Source organism: Mixophyes fleayi, chromosome 11 (assembly GCF_038048845.1).
Source record: "Mixophyes fleayi isolate aMixFle1 chromosome 11, aMixFle1.hap1, whole genome shotgun sequence".
Taxonomy (NCBI): Eukaryota; Metazoa; Chordata; class Amphibia; order Anura; family Limnodynastidae; genus Mixophyes; species Mixophyes fleayi.
In genome coordinates, this window is record NC_134412.1 from 89,161,356 (window position 1) to 89,185,188 (window position 23,833).

Genomic DNA, 23,833 nt, shown 5'->3' on the forward strand with positions numbered 1-23,833 from the left:
GTAGAATCTTTTTGACTGCTATACCGGAAGTAGATTTCTTTTGACTTTGTTTTTTAGCTTTACATACAACAGTATCATGTCATGCTTTTATGTGTTTTGATCTTTTAGAAAGATAACACATAGAGGATAATTACATTATTTTAGCAAGAATCAGTCTAAAGATTACAAACCATTTTTTTTAATGAACATTTTCCTTGTTTCTTTAGTATATATAATGGGGTTTAGTCATGAAGTTGGATATATATATAAGTTTTGGGCTTATTACGACATCTTCACAAGTGATATTTCTGACTTTATTAAAACAACTGCATTAACTCACTGTTTTATAAACAGCCATTTAAAAGTGTAAGTATCTAAGACCCAACATTTTCCTTAATGCACTTTTAAATTCCTTGTTCCTCAGAGTATATATTATGGGGTTTAGTGTGGGTGTAATTATAGAATAAAACACAGGGGCAAGATTGTCTTGGTCCAAATCGTGTTTAGAAGTAGATCTAAAGTAAGCGAATATTGAGGTCCCGTAGAACAATGTTATAACCATCAGATGCGAAGCACAAGTAGAAAAAGTCTTCTGTTGTCCTTTTTTAGATCTAATTTTCAATATGGTGGAAATAATGTGAATGTAAGATATTAAGGTTAGAAGGAAAGAGCCAAGTCCATAAGCCCCTCCGACAACGAAGAGCACAATCTCATTAAGCAAGGTACTGCCACAAGCCAACTTTAATAAAGGTGGGATGTCACAGAAGAACTGGTTTATACTATTGGAGGAGCAGAAGGTGAGGTGGAAGATAAAGATAGTGTGGACCATGGAGTTGATGAAGCCGCTGATCCAGGAGCTGCAGACTAGTAATATACATGTAGAAGTGTCCATCACAGTAACGTAATGCAATGGATTGCAGATGGCGACGTATCGGTCAAAAGCCATAACGGCAAGTAATGTGCACTCGATGCTGCCCAGAGCAATGAAAAAATACATCTGGGCCAAACACGCAGTGAAAGAGATGGAACTGTTCTTCAGTAGGAAATTAAGAAGCATTTTTGGAGTGGTGACTGATGTGTAAAGTATCTCAAGGAAAGACAGATTGCTGAGGAAGAAGTACATGGGAGTGCGGAGCTCGGTACCGGCTGAGGTTACAACGATGATGATAACATTTCCTATAAAAGTTAATGCATAAAACATGAAGAACGTGCAAAATAATGTGACCTGTATGGAGAGAACATCTGGAAATCCGAGGAGGATGAATTCTGTCACAGTACTGTCATTCCCCATCTTCAGCCGCACCTGAAAAAAAAAATATAAGTAATTATTACTAAACAGCGGGTGACTGTCTGGCTTTTAACTTATACAGGGGAACTCCCACTCTAAAGTGAGGGACCTAGTGTCCCACACACATACAAATCAATCATTCTTACAGATCACAATGGCAGTATCTCTCAGGAGCCAATTGACCTCTTCCCCAGGTACTGAGAGAGTGAATGAACCGGCCAGCAGCCTTGTAACAGCACCTCATCAGGTACAACTCTTGATTACTAGCAACTTGCTAGCTGGTCGGAAAATTCTTAAATGGGCCTTATGAATAGAGCCTGCCCTTCTCTCTCCATTTATACCCCAGGGACCCTTACACCAGCTATCCCTACAGCCGAACACACTCTTTGGGAAGTTTTTCCCCCCACACACAATATCCCTAGGATTTTTAAAACACAAACAACAGGACTTATATACAACGGTACAGGGGTATAAGATACAATTGCATACAGGTACAAAAATGTATAAAATAATTGTGTAAAAACAAATATGCATAGAGTCTCTGATAAATTAAAATTAAAATATTGCATCCGTATGGGTTCACTGATGTGTACACCCAATTGCAGTCTGAAGCACAATAGTTCAATACCAGTGAATTATATCAAGTCCTGAAGAAATGATACAGTCCAGCGTGTCCTGGCTAATCCTTGAACTATTCTGCTTCAGACTGCAATTGGGTGTACACATCAGTGAACCCATACAGATGCAATATTTTAATTTTAATTTATCAGAGACTCTATGCATATTTGTTTTTACACAATTATTTTATACATTTTTGTACCTGTATGCAATTATATCTTATACCCCTGTACCGTTGTATGTGATATCTTATAAACAGCATTTTTATGACATATGCTTTTCTCAATCAAACCAATCAATCAATCTATCAATATTTAGGTGTAGCGCAGAATATTTTTTGTTTGTGTATTTATATGATAACAGGCTGGACTCTCCTGCTATTCCGCTGCTGACCTATCTCATCCTGTAGTGCGCTTCCCCTCCTATATCTAACAGAACTTATATACCTGCCATTAACCACTTTCCCAGTGCTTTTTCCACAATATATATATATATATATATATATATATATATATATATATATATATAAATTATTCAGTTCCATATTAACCTGCATTCCAGGTATTGTTTTAATACAAAACTATTTAAAGTTATTTGGATGCTTTGTTAATGTAGGGAAAACACATATTAAATGAAAGAAATGACTACGTAATAGCACATATAGCAATATTTAAAATGGTAACATCATTTACATCTTTTTTTAAAAATATGAGGACTGATTTAAATTGACATACTTGTTTTAAAAAACAAAACAACAACATAGGGACATTTGTAGGGCCAGAGACTGTACCGCACTAATGGAGAAGCAGCAAAATACAATGCTGAATACATTTCTGATGAGTGTTTATTCAGAACTTACATATATTTTATATACAATCTATTGTTTGTTAGCGTAGTTTTAATGTATGCTGTGTTTATTGTATTGGGCTCAAAAATAAAATAAAGAGATGTAAAAAATAATAATAATATATATTTATAAAACATAGTTGTAAGAAAAGTGTAAGAATATCTATTCAATTCAGAGCCATATTTAGAGTTCTTGTTGTTCTAAAAATGGTGATTGAATAGGTCTTAAATTAGTACTTGTGTCATCAACAATCATGATACTATAACCAATTACTCTATTTCACTGTATTTACTGGGGGGGGAAATGATTGTTAAAGACTTAGGGGTATATTTACTAAACTGTGGGTTAGAAAAGTGGAGATGTTGCCTATAGCAACCAATCAGATACTAGCTGTCATTTTGCAGGATGTACTAAATAAATGATGACTAAAATCTGGTTGCTATAGGCAACATCTCCACTTTTTAAACCCCAGTTTAGTAAATATATCCCTTAAAGCTTTTGAAAAACACACAAATGTAAAAGAAAGACAAGGCCCACATGGGCATCTATAATACGTTGGTGTGAAAAGGGAAATCAAAACAAAACTCTTTCTCCTGTCTAAAAATGATTTTTAAAATATTGTCTGTGACACTCACTACTAATAATTAAACACTGCCACCACTAAGATTTTGTTAGGAAGCTGATCGTATTAGGAAGCCTTTGGTTACTCCGTGACTTATCAAAATGCAATTACAATCCAATGTAGCATAGTAACTGTAATAACCAAATAAAATTATCTGCATATATGTAGCTTTACAGAAACCAAGACTATACAACACTTGAATGCTTTAAGAACAAAATGACAGAACATTATTAAATAGAATTCACTATGACAAGCAAATCACAGTGTTTATTGAATAAAAATAGTTGATGGATTGACATGAAGAAATTTAAATGTAAAACAGTTTTTAAAAATGCAATGGAAATAAAACACAGAAACTGCAGAACTGTGTTTGCATAATTTCTGGTGGAATTCGTGGGCTAAGGAATGAAGAATTTGGATCACTTTTCAAATACAGACTAATCCCCAGGAAGGGTCAATTTTCATCTCTTTGTGGGTGTTGTTAGCTCTGTTTCATCTTTGTCCAAGCCTCAATCCTCTGAGACATCACTGCAAGACCTGTCCTGGTATGCAATCTGTTTTACAACTGATGTATTGCCCTATTTACAAAAATGTTTCTTTTTATTCATCCCCAGGGAAGTTTCAATTTAAAAGGTGGCTGCTATGGATCCAAGAACACTGGGAACTTGGGAGACAGAACGATTTTCTTCTTAATTCTGTTAAACCCACTCTTATCTGATATCCTTTGTTATATCTGTGTTCCTCTTTGTTTTCTTTTGACTTCTGGCATTGACCCTTGCCTGGCTGACAACAAGTTTCAGTTTTAACCCTTTGCTGTATGACTGTCTGCTTTGTCCTGCCTGAAAATGATCTTATTGTGATTCCTTCCTTGGTTTCTATATTTGTCACGCTTTGTCTAGGAGTCACAATTTCTTTTTGCCTATTCTCCCAACCATATCGATTATATCCCTTTATTTTGAATTGTATTCTTCCTCTATTACTGATCAATGCACTTATGATTAACACAGCTAACATCAGACCTTCAGATCAAATTTGAAAGTATTTTTCCTGAACATGCAGTATCAAGGATAGACATAAAGGGGTGGGAGAGTAAACGGACTGAGAATTTAGTCTTCAGCTTAGAATGATCACTAGTTAAAATAGAAAAAAAAAAATTGGAAAAATAATCTGGTTATCAGATAAAATATCACTAGTGGACTAACACCAAACATTCTTCTATCTTGTTTTCTGTTCTGGGTGTGAAATATATTTTTCCTTTTTGGGTATCTGCAATGTAATACACTAAGGGCTATATTTACTAAGCTGCGGGTTTGAAAAAGTGGGGATGTTGCCTATAGCAACCAATCAGATTCAAGCTTTCATTTATTTAGTACCTTCTACAAAATAATATCTAGAATCTGATTGGTTGCTATAGGCAACATGCCAACTTTTTCAAACCTGCAGCTTAGTAAATGTAGCCCTAAAAGTTGATATAAAATGACTGCATAGAGAGTGTATATGATGCCAGCAGTTAGCACATTGGATACACATCTAATGAAGTTATATGATTACAAATCTTGTAAAGAAAAATTAATGGCAGTAAATCACACAAAAAAACCATTGAAAAATACTTAACTCCATGCAATTTATATTGTCATATGAACAGATTTAAACAATGTAGATCAATTGTAGAATATAACTTGCATTATTTATTCCCGCACAAGTGGTCAATTGTCATCAAGAAAAACATGTCTGCAGATTGTCCTCATGGACAATGTCTGAATCCCACACACATAGATTAGGGCACCCAGTCTCCCGTCTCATCCTTCTAATCAGTCAGTGAGATTTATACTGTACTGTAAACTATCAAACAGGCCAGAGGGACAAGAGTATTGACATCAGTAGCAGCACTTACTCCTACGGGAACGCTAATTAACCAAATTGAAATGCATGTAGAAATCATAGTAATTTGTACATGCATTTTATGATATTACTAGGTCTGTATTTTAGCTGAGGTTGCATTAAAACTGTTTTTACTGTAATTAAACAGTGTCAAACTTCACTGTGTCAATTGCTATAAATGAGGAACAATTGCATAAAATGATCAAATATACAATAAGATGCTCTAAATCAGCGATTTTTCACTATGGAAATATGAAATGTAAAATATAACCTGGTATTTTTCCATTGTTAATAAAGAAATCAGAAAATTGGAAAATAAATTACTATTGAGCCACAGAGTTCCACGTCATAGAACAGTCTCTTGGTACATGGAGGGGATTTGTGTTTTAGCTAGAAAGTATATCTTCCTTATTTCACTCTCTTTGCATTTTACATATATGATTTATTTATTCTTTAGTCCAAATTGGACTCACATCACTATTAGTGTAGGGTCAAAATGATTACATCTGCCCAATCAAGTCATGGTCCTATACGACCAGATAGTCAAGGAAGTGACAGGAAGTTTAATGTGTTCTAGGTGAACAAACCATAAATCATATATATTCAGTTCAGATAAGCTTGGGAAGGTTCTGATATCTATCTGTGAATATTACCTGTATTTAAAGGTACAGTACATCTTCTTACTAAAGTCTCTTCCTGTGTTTTCCTGCTACTGGAAACCAACAACCCAATATTTACAAACATACATCCTAGAGACCTGGCACAAGCTTCTCGAGTAGTTTGAGAGCAAAGTGGAGGAGAGTATACCTTATACTCTATACCCTGTTAACTGGTTTCTCTGAAAGTGGCCAAAACTTTAATTCGCTTTTGGAGAGCTACCAAAGAATTTGTCCTACCGACACTTTGTGAGTCACCTATTTGTACATTGACATAAAAATCACCCTCCCTCTCTTACCTATCCCTTTTATACTTACAGTATTTAATTTCCTACTTTCCTAGTATTATCCTTGTTCCAGACCCTCCTATTCACATCTAAGTGCGTTACTTTGTGTGTAAAATCCACTTAACTTAATAACCTTGCTGGACTACAATGCCTTTACTTTGCAATATTAAACCATGTATGCTGTTGCATTTGATATAAATATCGGTGACTTGCTACCCCATTGTTATGACTTTCCCAACAGCTTGTCTTTTATGTGTTTTTATTTATCCTGTATATTGCAGGTCTATCTGTATTATTATTGTATTATTAAAGTTTCCCTTTACAAGGCAGCGCCGCTTTAAATTTTAGCTGTCATCTCGCCGAACTCCCGCGAGTTGAAGAAACCGGAGTATGATACATTTACCCCCTGCAGCCTATTTGTCTGTATATACATGCAATGTCACTTGACTTGTTTAATGCAGGCGCACCTTGTCAATGAACTTGCTCAAAGGTGTTCGATTGGGTAAATAAATAATTTGATTTGCTTTGATATATTACAGACACCTCATTACAGAACAATACATGTTGCTTAGTGATTATTGTATGTCTGCAAAGTCAGTGCAAGGAACTAGGCTCTAACAGAAAGAACAGGGCATAATCAACACATATGACACAAATCTCCTTAATAGTAATTCATAGCGTACATACTGTATAATATTACAATGCTATTACTTCTATATTATATTATATCTATATATATATATATATATATATATAGATATCAATTAACGCAATTGAAGGAGGAACACCCCAAAGCATATTGTATAAATGCATACATTTAGCCACATTAAAATAAAATAAATGAAATTAATTACTTTTAGATACGGTAACTTTAATGTAAACGTAATGTGTAACTTTCAAATTATTATTATTACCCAGTGACTTCTTTCAATCTTTTTATTGCTACTGAAAGAACAAGTGGCGAAACGCGTTTGTATTTACATTCATAAACAGCACACTACATCTGAAACTGTTTGCTTTCTGTTGTGACCCATGACTTGTTTTTTGACCCTGCATGAACTCTGATTGCCTCTGACCTTGGCCTTTTTTATGGGGGGGTCATCCAAGTACTTGTGAGAGCAACAAGCTCTCCAGGAAAGGCGGCTGCTATTGACGTAGACCTCTTACCACCTGTTCTAGAAGTCTATATCAGTAGCCGTTAGCCGTAACAGTAAGAAAGTTTGTATTTACGGCTTTCCTTTGGCTGGATGCCCGCTGTGGGCCTAGTGTGGTAGATTTGGCCCTGTGACTGTGCCCTGTGCCCCTGGTCTGGTTGTGGTTAGAAGTTCAGAACTGTGCAATGAAAATATTTCCCAAAAGGCTCATAGGAGCTGATGCTGGTGAAAGAATACAATTATAAAAGTGAATGGAAAAATAATATACTAAATAAATTAAATAAAACAGGGAAGAATGCTTAAATTCATGCTGTAATTTCTTTTTGAGAATTGGAATGAGTTCCCATAAGACTTTTGGGACCTATTTTCACACCTCTGTGGGCATTTACCATGATATGTGTTTGGAGCCAGCAATCTTTTCAATGAAATTCTCTAGCTTTGGGTCAGCAGCTGCCAGAGGTTAGTGGCACCTCTGTTACCCACCCTGAGAAGGAGCTAAGCTAAGAAAATATTGCACTTCCCTGGACGAGGTATTCGCTATCATCTTGCTAGCCCTGGACACATAGCTAGCCTTAAGGATGGCAAAACCAAGTGCCTTAGAACTGTAATCACTATAAGCAATGCACAAGGCTGATAGTGATACTGATAATGGTGCTTTCCAACCAAAAAAACAGTCACCCTATTCTGGGGTTCTTTCACCCACTGCTCGACGGCTGCTACTAGTAGAAATAATTCCAATACAGTGAGGTTCTTGATCAAACCTAAGCCCCCTGTCTAGTGACCGTCTAGTGACTACGTCCTTGCACATAACTTCACGCTCAAGTAAGCTCTATAGCCACAGAACATGCTGCATCAGTAAATAGCTGCACTCTGATGAGGTAAGATAAGAGTTATCAGTAGACATAGGCAAACCGAGAGGAGGGGGGGGTCCTAATACCTGGAAAACCCCCCTCCAACCCTGGGGCACTGTATAATTGAGGTGGTTGGACCTTGCGCCCACTTCACATGGCTCTGCTTGAAAAGGGAGATCTGCGTGCACCTAACAGTAGTGCATGCAGCATTGCCCATGTATATTATAGGGTTAGGAAGAGTTGGAGAGCAGCCAAGTACTGTCTAAAATTATAGCTACGCCCCCATGCATGCTGGTCATGCTCACTGGCGGCGTGGTGTGGAAACCCCCCTCTACAAATCCTGCGCTTGCTCCTGATAGATATTATGGTAAACTTAGGCTTAACCTGTCATTTGTATTCTTATTGACACAGATATTTCTTTATTGCAAGTATATTTTTGAAACTTAACATTTTTCACACAGATGTGTGTTTATCATATATTGCACTCCCTTATTTACTCAATAGTCTCAGTATACCACGAGCTACAAGGACAGTGAGACATCTGCACTTGTGCTTTTCCTGCATAGGATTGTGTTCCTGTTATTTTGTATCAACTAAGAGATGGCAACAAACGTGATATCAAATATTTATATAACCACCCTCCTAACCTCACTAGGTTACCCTATTACCACTCTATACACAGCTCACACAAGACAACAACCCTCTGAACCCCTGACCAGCATTGCTGTGTGACTGGACCATATAGACCGCTAAAGACTTTTTACAATTGCAATCTGGCTGGACCAATATGCAATATGTAGCACTTACCCTGATGTACCAAACCCCCATTGTCCCATAGATTGTAAGCTTGTGAGCAAGGCAATCTTACGTCTCTGTCTGTCTGTATTACCCAGTAATGTTTCATTGCAATTGTAATGCGCCACGGAATATGCTGGTGCTCTATAAATAAAGGTTGATGATGTACTGCAACCACCCTCGACAGCCTTGAGTTAGTATCTCATTGTATATTAATTTATTTCACTATGTGATATGCCTCTAATTAATGATATATGATTGTCACTCACTCACTCACTCACTCTCACTCTATATATATATATATATGTTAGACACTATGGGCTAGATTTACTAAGCTGCGGGTTTGTAAAAGTGGGGATGTTGCCTATAGCAACCAATCAGATTCTAGCTGTCATTTTGTAGAAGGTACAAAATAAATGAAAGCTAGAATCTGATTGGTTGCTATAGGCAACATCCCCACTTTTACAAACCCACAGCTTAGTAAATCTAGCCCTATGTCTGTCACACAGTAATCATGTTTGAGTAAAAGAGACATTTTTGCACAAGATGTTTGTCTATTTTAATACCTGAATACTTGGACGAGAATTTATTTCTCAACATTCTGATTCGATCTCTGCTCTTATCCCCAGAATGCCGCCCCAATGAAACTTTACAAGTAGGAATTGCATATCACTAGTTCCCCTTTCATTCTTCATTACCAATCTCCTCATTCTAAGTTCCAACCACTGGCTAATGACCTTCCCCTTAACAATGACTGTATGAGCTTTAATGTCACCGTCAGGGGCAAACACAGGATTTTTAAGGGGGGGTTTCCAAATAGTTGAATTCGGAACAAAGCAAAATAAAGCATAAAAAAATCATTCCTACCACACACTAAAATACTGTACATTAAAACAATCTAAAGCCTTCATTAAAATGAGTATTAAAACTCCATATTAAAACTAGCAATGGTACCGCACATCAAAATAGTATTGATAACACACATTAAAACTAACATTGCTAATGTATATGAAAAAAAACGAACAACAAAAACAAACAAAAAACATTTATAACATGACACAAGTTTGGACTATATATATATATATATATATATATATATATATATATATATATATATATATATATATTTAAATAGATTTGTTATTGGGTTACAGGGTGAAATCAGATACTGGCCACAATCAATCTGATGTACTGTTTTATTAAAAGACCAAAGACTCCATTTCTGGGCAGCCTGCAGGTTATGCAGAGCTGTGTGATTATATATAAATATTGTGTTATAGGATTCCTCTACTTTTTTAATCCTATAATACAATATTTATATATAATCATAAAGCTCTGCATACCCTGCAGGCTCCCCAGAAATGGAGTCTTTGGTCTATTAATAAAACAGTACATCAGATTAATTGTGGCCAGTATCTGAAGCGCTTTTATTATTTAATAATTGAAATAGCGCTTGAAACATCAAGCCCTACCGTGCCCCAGCAGGGAAGCCAGCCAGTGATGCCGGGTATTCAAGGGAGGAGCTGCTGCGCTCACGCATGCGCAGCAGCTCCTTCTCGCCGAACGGGGGTTATACAGCAGCCGCGGCGCTGTGACAGAAGCGTCGCGGCGGTGCTGTAATAGAAAAAATCTTTGGCATGTTTTAACACATGCTTTTGCCCGACTGATCCGCGGAGGGGGGGGGTTTCTGGAGACTCAGAAACCCCCCCTGCGTGCGCCCCTGACCGTCATAGCCCCTTTTGTTACACCTTCTCACTAAACTTGCACACTTTGCCCTGGAGAAATGGAAATCTCCCACCTCTGACTTATTCTCTATAGGGTGAGGATCTATGGAGATACAAAAAAGAGATTTTCATAACACCATTATTCCTTTTTTCCATATATGCTGTGATTAGCTCAACAAACATTATTTAATAAGCAAACCCTCTATCACACTACCATTTGCTATAGGCCCAAAAACCCTGTTTCCTCTCTCTTGACCAACCCATTCCAAATTATTTTAGAGGGGCTGCCACCCTCTCATGTGCTTCCAATCTAGACCATAGACCAAAGTCCTTTTGCCCAAAATATAGCGCTTTATTCCCCACCATCTTTTTTCTAAATGCTTAAATCATACTCTGTCCAACTAAGACCCCTATAACAGTGTCAGCTATCAGATTTATATATCTCACTAGGTCACGCATTCCTCTGTTCCCTGTTCTAATAAAATACTGAGATATGTTAAAAGCCTCTTTACCCCATCCCCTATGGATTTTTAACTTTATTGGTGTGCCCCTTCACACAACTTCCATAGTCAACTCAAAAATATCCATGTAATTACTTTTACTAATCTTGATTATTATCTTGGGGGGCAGACAGAGCTATTTAAAGAAAGGGGCACAAAGGTCACTAGGACAGGAAGCCCAGTGTTACACATACTAGTAATGTAGTCTGTATACAAGTGATTCTATCTCAGCCCCTGGTGTCCTAGAAAGCCAATGGGCCTTTTATGTTATAGAGGAGAGCCTTGTCTTTCGTCTGAAATTTACAGTAAAAAAATATCAGTCTCAATATTATAATCAAACTACTGGCAGTTATATTACTCTTACATTAGCCCAAGTCCTAGTTTAAAACCTACATCACGTTTTTAACCCTAAACCTAGTCCTAATTAAAAGACTGGCTCAGGTTCTAAGGCTAACCTGAGCCCTAAATACATATAGATTAACTTGTACCATGTGAAACATGTTTGCTCTCAAGAATAAGGTAATTCCTACAGCCTAGTTTAGGGAAAAAGTCACATATTGCCATTTGTGTTTTAAAAGGGGGGATTGGTGGCCCATCGACGATCTATTGCCTTTGGCTTACTGATGACTTAAAGCAGCCCTGGAGAGCAGTGCGAGATGTAGGAGATAGGCAGAAGCAATTGTATCACCCACCACCAACAACGTTATGTTTTCCGATATTATACTATCTTCCACTCTTTCACTTACTTTTGCCATTGTTATTACCCTTTCCTGGCTTTTAAAAGTTTAAAATATCTCTTTATTGAAGCATATCTTCTACCATAACTTGCCATAGCCCTCTGAAGACCCGACACTTCCACCTGTATCCACCTGTATTTTCCTTCAATCTTTTCTCCTTTGCGGCTGATCGTCATCTCTTGCTTCCACCAACCTTAAAACTCACTTATGAGCCCACCATTCATTCATTCTTTATAATTATAATTTATCTTGCCATCAGAGCCGGTGCTGGGATCTCCGCAGTTGGCACATATGCCGTGAAACCATTTTGGAGGTTCACTCCACATCTGCTCTCCTATACTCCTGCACTTGTTCTAATTCCTGCTCTGTTCAGAACATAAGGGGAAAATTTGCCCATGTCAAAACAAAAAAGAAAATTTAGCCTCTGGTGGGCTGGCAGAGAGTCCTGGTAAGCACGTCCTCTCCTGTCCAACTTACTGGGCTTTCCATGTAGCCCCCAGCCCTGCCTGACATTGTAATACAAGTAGAAAGGTTTATTAAAGCTAAACAACATCCACCAGTAGCTGAGATATTATAACAATACCTAATGTCCCAACTAAAAGCTGTTTCCTATGTTTAGTCTCAGGTCATAACAACTCCACACCCCAATCATCAATTTAAGAGGTTATATGCTTTAAATACATACCGACCAGAGGTGCAGCTGATAAATCATAAGGTATATAGATGAGCAACGTACAGAAGAATTAAATTAATGACATCATATTACATATTGGACCATTGTCACTAAATGTTTCATTATTCTTATATTAATTCTCACCGTTCATTTTTCTCATTAGAATCTTATGTTTCCCCTGTGATCCTTGAAGTCTTTCCAACATATTGTGTACTGCTTTTATAATGCTTTTTGCAGCTTGGGGCAGTATAGTAGGACACAGAATATGTTATAAATTGGGAACTCTTATTTATACCATCCTAGGTTCTGGGGGTAATGAGATTTTAGTGAAGAATCATTTCGGAGTATATCCCAATGTTTAAAGAGGCATTTTTTAATAGTTATATAATAAAAATGATCTTGTAATTTAAATAAACAATATTGATTAATCTGCGTTTGTTGTTGATTTGTATTTCTCTTAATATTGTTGCTTAAACAAGGCTTCCCATCAATAGGATTAACCTTTATTATTGTTTAAATGATTACATCAGAAGGATACTTTTTTCTAGAAAATTATTTTTAAAATCTTCTGCTTGTTAGGAAAACACTTCTTCATGTTCACAATCCCTGAGTAAGTAAAGGACATTTCTATATTGGCTCCCCATGAGACTACGTTTAGGGTGACAACTATAGGGATTCAAATATGTATTGCTATTAATTTCCTTAAAATCCTTCTGGTATTTATTATTAACAATATTTATATTTAGGGTAAAAAAAAATCAGTTTTGGACAAAGTATAAGTGAATTTCAGATTACATTCTATATTATTTAAGTTCTGAATAAAGTTCTCAAGAAGTTCTTGACCACCCTCCCATTTGACCAGAGTGTCATTGATGTATCTCCTCCACAGAATCAGCTGTGTATGAAGCACATCTCCCATGGTACTCGTGGCCTCACCAACTCATAAATAAATTGTTGAAAAATGGGGCGAAAATGAGTACCCATCGCCGTTCCACAAATCTGAATATAATAGAGCTTTTTAGTCAAGTACATTGAAAATTGCTTAATGAATAGCAGGTTGTATATGTAACCTAAGTGCTTTATTCAAGGCTGTCTTCACCTCTTTGTTTCGCAGACAGTAAATAGCAGGATTAAACAATGGAGGTACAACACTGTATAGAATAGATGACACTCGGACAATGATAAAAGAATCTCCAGAAATAGGACCATTGTAGTTGAAAGCACCCGTTATGTAAAAGATCATCACAACAATGAGGTGGGAGGAACATGTGGAGAAGGCTTTCTGTCTTCCTGCAGAAGAGCGGATTTTCAGTATAGTGGAAATGATATGTATGTATGAATTCATCACAAGCAGGAAAGGGGACACTCCTATAAAAACTGTGATAGTATGTAGTAGCACCTGGCTACTGTCTATCTCACTACAAGCTGCTTGTAACATTGGAAGAACATCACAAAAGAAATGGTTGATATGTCGAGCTCCACAGAAGGTCAATTTCAAAGTCATCAAAGTGTGAAACACAGCGTTCAAGATTCCACAGATCCAGCATCCTGCAACAAAATACAAGCAGAACATTTTATTCATAATGAGTAGATAGTGCATTGGGTTACATATGGCCACGTATCGATCATGTGCCATAGCAGCCAGAAGAAGACATTCTGTACCTCCAAGCAACACAAAGAAATAGAACTGTGTAAAACACCTGTTGAAGGATATCCTCCTATTGCCAGTTACAGCCATGACCAGCATAGCCGGGAGAGTGACTGTAGAGTAACAGAGGTCTAATATGGATAGGCAACTCAAGAAAAAGTACATTGGTGTCTGAAGATGGCGGTCAACCTGAATAATGCTAAACACAGTAAGATTCCCAATAATAATCATTGTGTAGATCGTTACAATTAAAAGTGAATATATACTCTGTCCCTCAGAAAATCCTAATAGGATAAAATCATCAAAATAAGTCTCATTAGTTGCCATTCAGTCAATCCCCGAAATCTGTGGAAAGAAAATGAAGGTGAAGTTGATGATATCAAAAAAGATAAATCCTTCTGGTTCTCAAGGACATTATAAACAATGAAGTAACAGAAAGTTGCACATTATAAATGGCTGCTAAAACCCTCATAAAGCAAAACAAATAAAAAAAGAGAAGCAGTACAAAATGTAAACTGTATTCTTAAACTACTAATAAATATGGCAGAAGTGATAAATAAAACAAGAAACACTTAATAAAGACACATCAGCTAAAAGCTACATCTCTATAAGGAGAGAGAGAAACTGTATAACAATTGTAAATATTAAATAACAATCCTGTCATACACATAATTCCCGCAATATGAAAAGTTCAGAATTGACCCCCATTTAGGATAAATAATCCCACACACATCATACAGAATCCTCCCTCCGGAATGTTAATGTATAAACGCCCACAAGTGTATAATCCCACTTCAGGATTTAATATACAGAAAAGTTCCAGGTGTCATGGTGTTGGTTACTCCCACAAGAGAACCAATTGGCTGGGATAGTTGTCAGAGACACATCACCACATCCAGGAATTTTTAACCAAAATTAAAATAATAACCGTAAGTCATAACCTTGTATGAAGACCGCAACCGGCACTTATAAATAGCCAAAGTTGTACTATTCATATCTGTACTCAAATTTTCAAAACGGTGTAGAAATCCTATTGACTTACAAAAAAAATACCAAGTTCTTCCTATTTATATATTTTAATAACTAAATATAACTGAGAGGGCCTCTTCCTGCTATTTAAACATTTAAATTGAGCCCTCTTTCATTCTGGTGTAGCTGATCTACGAAAGTCATTATTCATATCACTTTTTAAACTATCACCAATCTTTAATCAAACAAATATTAATTAAATCACATAAATATAGGGATCAACCGCACTACAGTGAAAAATAAATTCAAAATAAAATAAAATTTAGAGTATCACTCTGCTACGTATCTGTTAACCCTCTATTAACCCCTTCTTTCCCTGGTCTCCTAAACATTATCAAAAGTGATTGGGACGCTTCAAGTGTCAGTAGATTGGGTTTCCCTTATGATTAATCTAGATTTAGATTAGGAGATATACTAGCTGGTATTATCGATAATAACAGCTAATGAATGTTAATAATACCCACTTCAAAAATCTACAACCGTATTTTGAAACCTCTACTTTGTGTGACAATGAAGCTACATTCAATCACAAGAGAGCTTAATAGATTCTGCATAAAATGAATAAAACAACTACCTGAGAGTATACAGGCAGGAGACAGAGCATCACTCAAAGCCTAGAATTTATGAAAACTTCATGATATAATAATAGTGATGTGAAAATAAACAAAATTAATTTGCGCTCCGAAGAACAGGAGCAGCCCACTCCCACTCTATACACACAAAAAACTCAAACGATTAAAACAAAAAATAAATAAAAATAGTGGTGGCGCCATCACTATTTTCATTTATTCCTTGTCTGTCATATAAATATACATTTATAAAAATTTCTTAACTAAAAGTATTATTTTAAAACTCCCAATAATTGACCTATCAAACCTCAATTACCTACTTTCATTAATAAAGTTTTACCCCTCTAGCTTTCATCACCAAGATGTGTACAATGTAGAAATACTTTAACACATTAAGGGCAAAATTAATTTAATAAAAACTGAGATGTTTAGACCACACGAGCTATGAGTAAAGAAACATACCCAAAACCAATTAAATAAGATAATATATCTAAAAGTAGTAAAATGTGCACGACCAATAAAAAATTAAAATATATCAAATAAATATTTTTAGTTGCTTTCTATTAGTAGTTTAAGAATACAGTATACATTTAACACTATTTCTTCATTTTATTTACAATTGATAATAAGACATAACAGAAGATTGGGGTATTCTGCTTGATGTTGTTTGTATATAATTAGATTTATGGATCTCATGCTTTCTCAGAATTAATGGGCTATACTAGTGCATAGAGGAATTAAAATTATTTGTTCCTCCTGCTAGACACGACAGGGTGTTAACACCAGCAAAAGCAGAAACATGCTGCTCTGTGGAAGACTAACAAAGCAAAGCTTTAAAGGGGCGCTCCAACTTTACAATGTGTTACCTTTAAATATGACAATAGTTCAGTAATGTAGATACAATTATATTAAATATATAGACCTAACTTTACTTGTTGAAGTAGCTAAAGGCACAGACAGTGGCTCCCCAGAAGCAGATCCACCCACCCCTCTCATTACTTACAATATATTCCACGTTACCAGGTCCAGTGTTACAATCTTCAAGTTCCATTTTTGTTTTGTCTCTCCACAGACAAAAGCTAGAGTTCCTCTTTATCATCAGTGCAGCAGCAAACATTGTAAAACATACTAAATAGACTGTAATTTGCTTCCTTGTACATTTACTAGAATTACTTACCCATGGAGATCAGTACAATATTTGATATTATAAATTTATAAATATCAGTGATTTACAGCCAGTGTTATATTTTGCGAACGGGGGCACAAAAGAATTTAAAATTTAAAATTCACACATGTTTTTTTCAAAACTAAGCAGGTGATAACAGTATTTATATAGATATATACCAAAAATAAGTTTCACCAAGGTTGACATTTTTTTTCCAAAAAAGTTGATGATTAAATATTTTCAGAATGCAGCTGAAATATATGAGTTCTGTTAAAGGCTTCCAGGGGATTATGTGGAATGAATTTCATCTTTTAAACTTTTAGGTTAGGCACATAACACATACTGAGGTGATCCACAGAGACTGTGTTCTCACTTATGGGAGCTATGGGTCCCTAGAGCAAATTTGTAAATCCTCAAAGCAATCATTTAATGTAAATTATAAATATATTTATTTATGTATTTAATATGTCTAGTCTTGGCATGGAAATATGGTTGGTAACCTAGCCCAAATATTCAGAGGGGTAAAAATGTATCCAATTATTTTAGTTGTTCAGGTATTTTAAACGTTCATTAAACTTTGGGCTAAATTCACTAAAGTCGTGGCTGTAAAACAAAAACTAATATTGTTCAACATGGATTTCAGAAATCTTTTGGGGTAGCGTAGATGCTTCCTTTTTAGAAGTCATATTTAACGTGAGTGTGAAATATAAAACTATGTTTATATATTTATTCCATATCGTGCCCACTGAGTAGTAAAACAATAGGAGTTCCCTCTCTCGGTCTCTGTCATGATAGACGTCTAACACCAATTACCACTGAATAAGTCTTCACTGTGGAATTTGAATTCACTTTAAATTTAATTTTCAAGACAAAATACATTTTTTCCTAGAGACTCTGTGTAATACGAAGTATTCAATTGAAAGGTTCCCAATATACAGCTATTGTTCTACTGAGGAACATACTTGTTTAAAGAATTTATTGTCACGCATATAATATAGAAATATAATTTAGCTTTAGTATTTTCAATTTTGAGTATTTACAAACAAAATATTTTTTTTTCCCCATTTGCAAGAAAGCTAGTCTTAATTTTTGAATCTCTCTTTTGAGTCTTCATTCTAATTCTGAATGTGAAGAGTTTTCAAGATTATTGTGAGGTGACCCTTTGACAGAGTTCTGTCTGGACTTCACTTTGTCCGAGTGTCCTGTTGTTGCCTCCTGTGCCCAAGTGTCAAACCGTTGTCTTCTTCACTTGAGTGTCCAATCATTGCCTCTGTTTGAGTAGCCAATCAGTGCCTCCTTTTCCTGAGGACCCAATGAGTACCTCCTTTCCCTGAGGACGCAATCGGTTCCTCCTTTGGCTGAGGATCCAGTTAGTGCCCCCTTATCCTGAAGTCCCTGAGAATAAATCCACTGCCCTGACCTTAGGGCCTGAGGATAAATGTGTTGCCCTGGTCTTCAGGCATGAGGACCTTCCTGATATGGTTTCCATGTTTTGTCAACCACCTATTCTTCATTTTTGCTTCTGATCCTGACCACAATCTGTAATTGTTTAGGCATTTTTATAATACAAATTCTGAACATTGTTTGACCTGTGATTGTTTCCATGTAATGTACATGTTCTATTAGAATTTGTCATTTGGAATCTCCCCTCAAATGTACCGTGTTTAATTCCCACTGGTGAGATTTCTAGTGGGGAAAAAAGTAAAGCAAAGCTTATTGGTATGTTCACATATTCCAATATCATTATGCATCCTTTACAATTAGCACGTTTATCAACCAAAGTTTTACACTTGTCAGATTAAAGATAATAGAAAAATTGTGACAGTAAACAATACAAATTCCATAGACATATGGCAAAGTGATAAGTCCAATGGAGGAGAGCCACCCTGTTCCTGCATAAAGATGTCCTTTTTTTAGCTGAGACCCCAAATGTCCGTGTACCATTATCCTGGGACCGCTAAAGAGGTGTTTCCAAATAAAATGTACTGACAAACACAGGACACCAAAGTTTAACGGGGGCCTCAACGCACAGATTGCTCAACCTCTGGATTAAAGTGTAAGTTGTTTGGGTTAGTGGCCTCTTCCCTATTGTATTAGAACATTTGTTTTGCTGTTGCTTCCATATTGTTTGTCATATAAGTTGTATGATGATGGATAAAACTGTTGCCAATATTGTTTTTTTTATTTTATTTATAAAGCACTAACATATTATCTGGTGCATTGTAATGGTTAGCACAATATTTCCTGAATGCTTAAATCATTTTCTGCACAATTAAGACCGCCATAAAAGTGTCAACTATCGGATCTATATATCTCAATGAGTTCACACATTTATCTGTTCCCAGTTCTAATAAACTAGTGAGATATGCTGGAAACCCCTTTACCCAATCCTCAATGGATCTTTAAAATTATTGTTGTCATGGCCCCCGCCTCCTCATTCCTCCATACAACTTTCCTATTCAACTCAAAAATACCCATGTAATTCCCCTCACTAATCTTGATTATTATCTTGGGGGGCAGGTAGAGCCATTTAAATAAACAGTCAAATGGTCACTAGGACAGGAAGTCCACTTGTCAGGCATCGATCCCTCTGCTTCCTCGGGACGGTTGCCTGGCGCGTCTGCTTGCCAGGCAACCAAATGTAAGACTTACGGCTGGACCGCCGGTGCTTCCACGCATGGGCGTCCCGTTGCTAGGCAACAGGATGCTATTCTAACCTCCGCCGGCGGCCGATGACAGCGCCGCCGTCTCTCTCCTCCTTATTGGCTGCCTGCACTATATAAGGCAGTTCCTGTCCCCCCATCTGTGCCAGGGTATTAGGTCTTTTTCCTGCTCCAGCGTTCCAGTGTGATTGGCTTGTCTGACTACCTCTGGTTTCTTGTGCCCTTACTACCCGGATTGTTTGACTTCTCCTCTGGATTTCCCTTGTGCATTGTTGCTCTTGACTGTTACCGACCCGGCATTGTTTGACCTCTCTCCTGGATTCCCCCTTGTACCTCGTTGCCAGCACGTTACCAGACCGGCTCACCTGACTACTCTCATTCTGTGCCTCGCTATACAACTCAGTGAAGGATCGCGACCTGCGTGTCTCCTGCAGCGAAGCCCATACCTCCTTGCGAGGGTTCTTGGTGAAAACCAGGGGCACGTTAGATTCCGCACCTTCTACTCAAGTTGCGCCACGTTAGCAGGTACTCTACGCCTAAATTGTGACACCAATGTAACACTCGCTAGTAATGTAGTCTGTATTCAAGTGATTCTTTCTCATCCGCCTGGTGTCCTAGAAAGACAATGGGCACTTTATGTTAAAGAGAAGATCCTTGTCTTTCGTGTGAAATCTACAATAAAAAAACACTACCCTCAATAATATAATTTAAACTACTGATAGTTACTTTACTTTAAAATCTACATCTGGTTTTTACCCTAAACGTATTCCAATGAAGTCTAATCAAAAGACTCGCTCAAGTTCTAAAACTATCCTGACTCCTAAAATAAACACAGGTTAACTCGTATCAGTGGAAACATGTTTGCTCTCAAGAATAGGGTCATTCCTACAGCCTAGTTTTAGGATACAGTCACATATTGACATTTGTGTTTTGAAAGTGGGATTGGAGGCCCTTTAATGTTCTTCTCCTTTTCAACTGATCATCTTCTCCTGTTTGCACCAAGTCACTTATGAGACCAACATTCATTCATTCTTTATAGATGTATTATAAAAATGTAATGTGGAGATCAGACTGCGGGAGGTTTATATACTATATTGCACAATTGTTGTTTTTGTTTTACTGTCTATATTATGTATACTATGCTTATGTCAATAGATATTGTGGTATTTAACAAAATATTATCATGCAAAGGAAGGAGAAAGAAAATGTGTAACTGGGGCACTCTGGATAATTTTAGAATAATATATAACTTTTATTGATAAGCATTAAAACATTTTGATAAACGAGGGGTAATGTATCCTCTAAAAATTAAAAACAAATTTAATAGCGAAATATTAAAATGGGATGAATTAGTGAACCTATGTGAGAACAGACTGTTAAAAATTGCCGTTACACCTGTTATGACGCTGCAAAATTAAATGTATGATATATTTGAGACGTTTTAATTCATATTATGCTATAATGTATATTATATTATAACTATACCCCATTTCCCAGCCAAAAGCATTTTCCCATGTTTAGTCTCAGATTTTGCCAATGCAAAGGCACAACAGCTCAACACCCCAATCACCAAATTAAGAGGGGATATGCTATTATGACATACCCACCAGACAAGTGCGCACGCAGGGGGGTTTCCAGTTGCCCAGAAACCCCCTACATGCTCAGACTGCATAATCTGCCGGTACTACATTGAAGGATGCACAGCACGCTCTTTGCCCTGTTCCCATCTAGCACCGGCCTGTACATCCCCCGCAGCTGAAGCACCGTCATTGCTGACTGCAGTAGATTCACATGATTCTCTGGCCCTGATTGGCTCTATAGATGTCATGTGATGGATTACAGCTCTGGCCCCGATTGGTTCTAAAGAAGTCAGGTGATGGCTGAAGAGCCCTATGCTATTAGCTACTCAGCTTCCCCACAGAGCGGAACATTGAACAGGGAGACTGGAGGCACAGTGTGCAGATGTTATCTGCCACAGTATGTCCTCAAGCAGGTTATCAGCTGCCACAGAGGTCAGATACTCCCTGATTGCATCTTACTCCTGCCTGTACAATGTGCAATGTGCAAGTGAAAATATAATACAATGTATAATTACACACAAATGATAAATTATGTTTAGCTTTATCCCCCCCCCCTTTTTCTACAAAAATCACAATTCATTATCATCACCATTTATTTATATAGCGCAACTGGTACTGCAGCGTTGTACAGAGAACTCATTCACATCAGTCCCTGCCCCATTGGAGCTTACAGTCTTTTTTCCCACATACAGAGACAAAGAGAGAGACTAGGATCAATTTTGATAGCAGACTATTAACCTACTAGTATGTTTTTGGAGTGTGGGAGGAAACCAGAGCACCCGGAGGAAACCCACGCAAACAAGGCCATGGTCGGGAATTGAACTCAAAACCCCAGTGCTGTGAGGCAGAAGTGCTAACCACTGAGCCACCATGCTGCCCTAACATTTTACACTCATTTCTGTCCTTATCAATATTTTTAGATTGGCTGCAGTAAAATCTAACAGTGACCATTGCCATAATTCAACAAAAATAGCGCCTGTTGCAGGTTTCTTGTGACAATTTAATTTTTTTCTTAAATCAAGAAATTGGAAAACCCTCTATAGAAATCCTGCGTTTGCCTCTGCCAGAGTTGCAGCTGAAAAATCATCAAGTTTCTACAAGAGCAAAGTACAAAAGAATTTCACTATTGACATCATATTACATATTGGAACGCTGTCACCAAATATTTAATTATTCTTATCATATAAATTCTCATCATTCATTTTTCTCATTAAAATCTCTTGTTTACCCATGTGACCCTTAAGATGACGGAAGGTCTTTCCAATGTATTGTGTGCCGTAGTACATCTAAGCAAATAAATCATATCTGCCAACTCTCCCGGAATGTCCGGGAGTCTCCCACATTTCGCGAGAGTCTCCCGGACTCCCGGAAGAGTGTGGCAATCTCCCACATCTGGCAGAATTCTGCCCCCTGCTGTCAAATGACGTGTTTACGTCATTGCATCACGGGGGTGGGGTCAAAATGATGCAAATTTTGGAGCCCCGCCCCCACCACACCCACCGCTCCCGGAAGCCAACTTCAGCAAGTTGGCATGTATGAAATAAATTATGTGGTCACTCTGAAAATTAATGAAATAATTAAAAAAATAAATATAAACATATTTTTATTGTGGATCATAGCAATCAGGGATAAACGCAGGATTTGTAGAGAGGGGTTTCCATGCCACACCGCCAGCGGGCGTGGCCAGAATGCTTCGGAGCGTAGCTATAATTTTAAACAGTGCTTGGCTGCTCTACAACTCTTCCTATCCCCATCATATACAAGGACAATGCTGCGTGCACTACTGTTAGGGGCCACACAGCTCTCCTTTTTTGAGCAGAACCGTGTGAAGCGGGACATACCTCCCCACTGTCCCTACAATCAGGACAAAGTCCCGATGAGTGTGTCAGAACAGTTGGCAGACTGTCCTGCTCTCTCCTACCTGTTCTTGCAGCTTTCAATACTTGTTGAGGAGAGATGGCTGTGAACAGTCAGACAGAAACGATCTGCACATAATCTGCAAAGTAGCTGGTCCCGGACAGGGCCGTCTTTCCCATTGGGCACGCTGGGCAGGTGCCCAAGGGCCCTGCAGCCCAGGGGGGCCCACCGGAGGCAGGAAAAAAAAGAAAACCCTGAAAAAAAAGAAGAAAATACTTACCGTGCTGTCAGCTGGCGATCCGGCTCCCTCCCTGGTCTCCTCCGTCGCGCTGGCAGGGCATGTCAGGCGTGACGTCATCACGCCCGCCGGACATCCATTGCGGAGCGCGACGGAGGAGGAGACCAGGGAGGGAGCCGGATCGCCAGCTGACAGCACAGTAAGTATTTTCTTCTTTTTTTCAGGGTTTTTTTTTTTCCTGCCTCCGACGGGCCCCCCTGGGCTGCAGGGCCCATATATATAATCATTATTTTTTTATTTTTGTATATATAGGGGCCCTGGTGCACTGCTGTGCCCGGGGGCCCAAGAGGTTCTTAAGAGGGCCCTGGTCCCGGAGCAGGGTCCAGCCACCTCAAGCATACAGTACCTCAGGCTGGGAGGGGGGGGGGGGAGTTCCAGGCACTAGGAAACACCCCCTTGGTTTGCCTATGTC

The 23,833-nt window shown here is 37.7% G+C and overlaps 2 protein-coding genes across 2 annotated transcripts; both read right to left on the bottom strand.

Moving 5' to 3' along the window:
• Nucleotides 1–337: 337 nt before the first annotated feature.
• LOC142106672 (olfactory receptor 1G1-like) lies at nucleotides 338–12,115 on the bottom strand. Its single transcript, XM_075189661.1, has 2 exons — nucleotides 12,032–12,115; nucleotides 338–1,282 (listed from the first exon to the last, which is right to left on the bottom strand). Exons 1-2 carry the CDS (start codon nucleotides 12,113–12,115, stop codon nucleotides 338–340), a joined length of 1,029 nt encoding a protein of 342 aa, XP_075045762.1.
• Nucleotides 12,116–13,654: 1,539 nt separating this feature from the next.
• On the bottom strand, nucleotides 13,655–14,587 carry LOC142106673 (olfactory receptor 5V1-like). The gene has a single exon (XM_075189662.1). It carries the CDS (start codon nucleotides 14,585–14,587, stop codon nucleotides 13,655–13,657), a length of 933 nt encoding a protein of 310 aa, XP_075045763.1.
• Nucleotides 14,588–23,833: the final 9,246 nt, after the last annotated feature.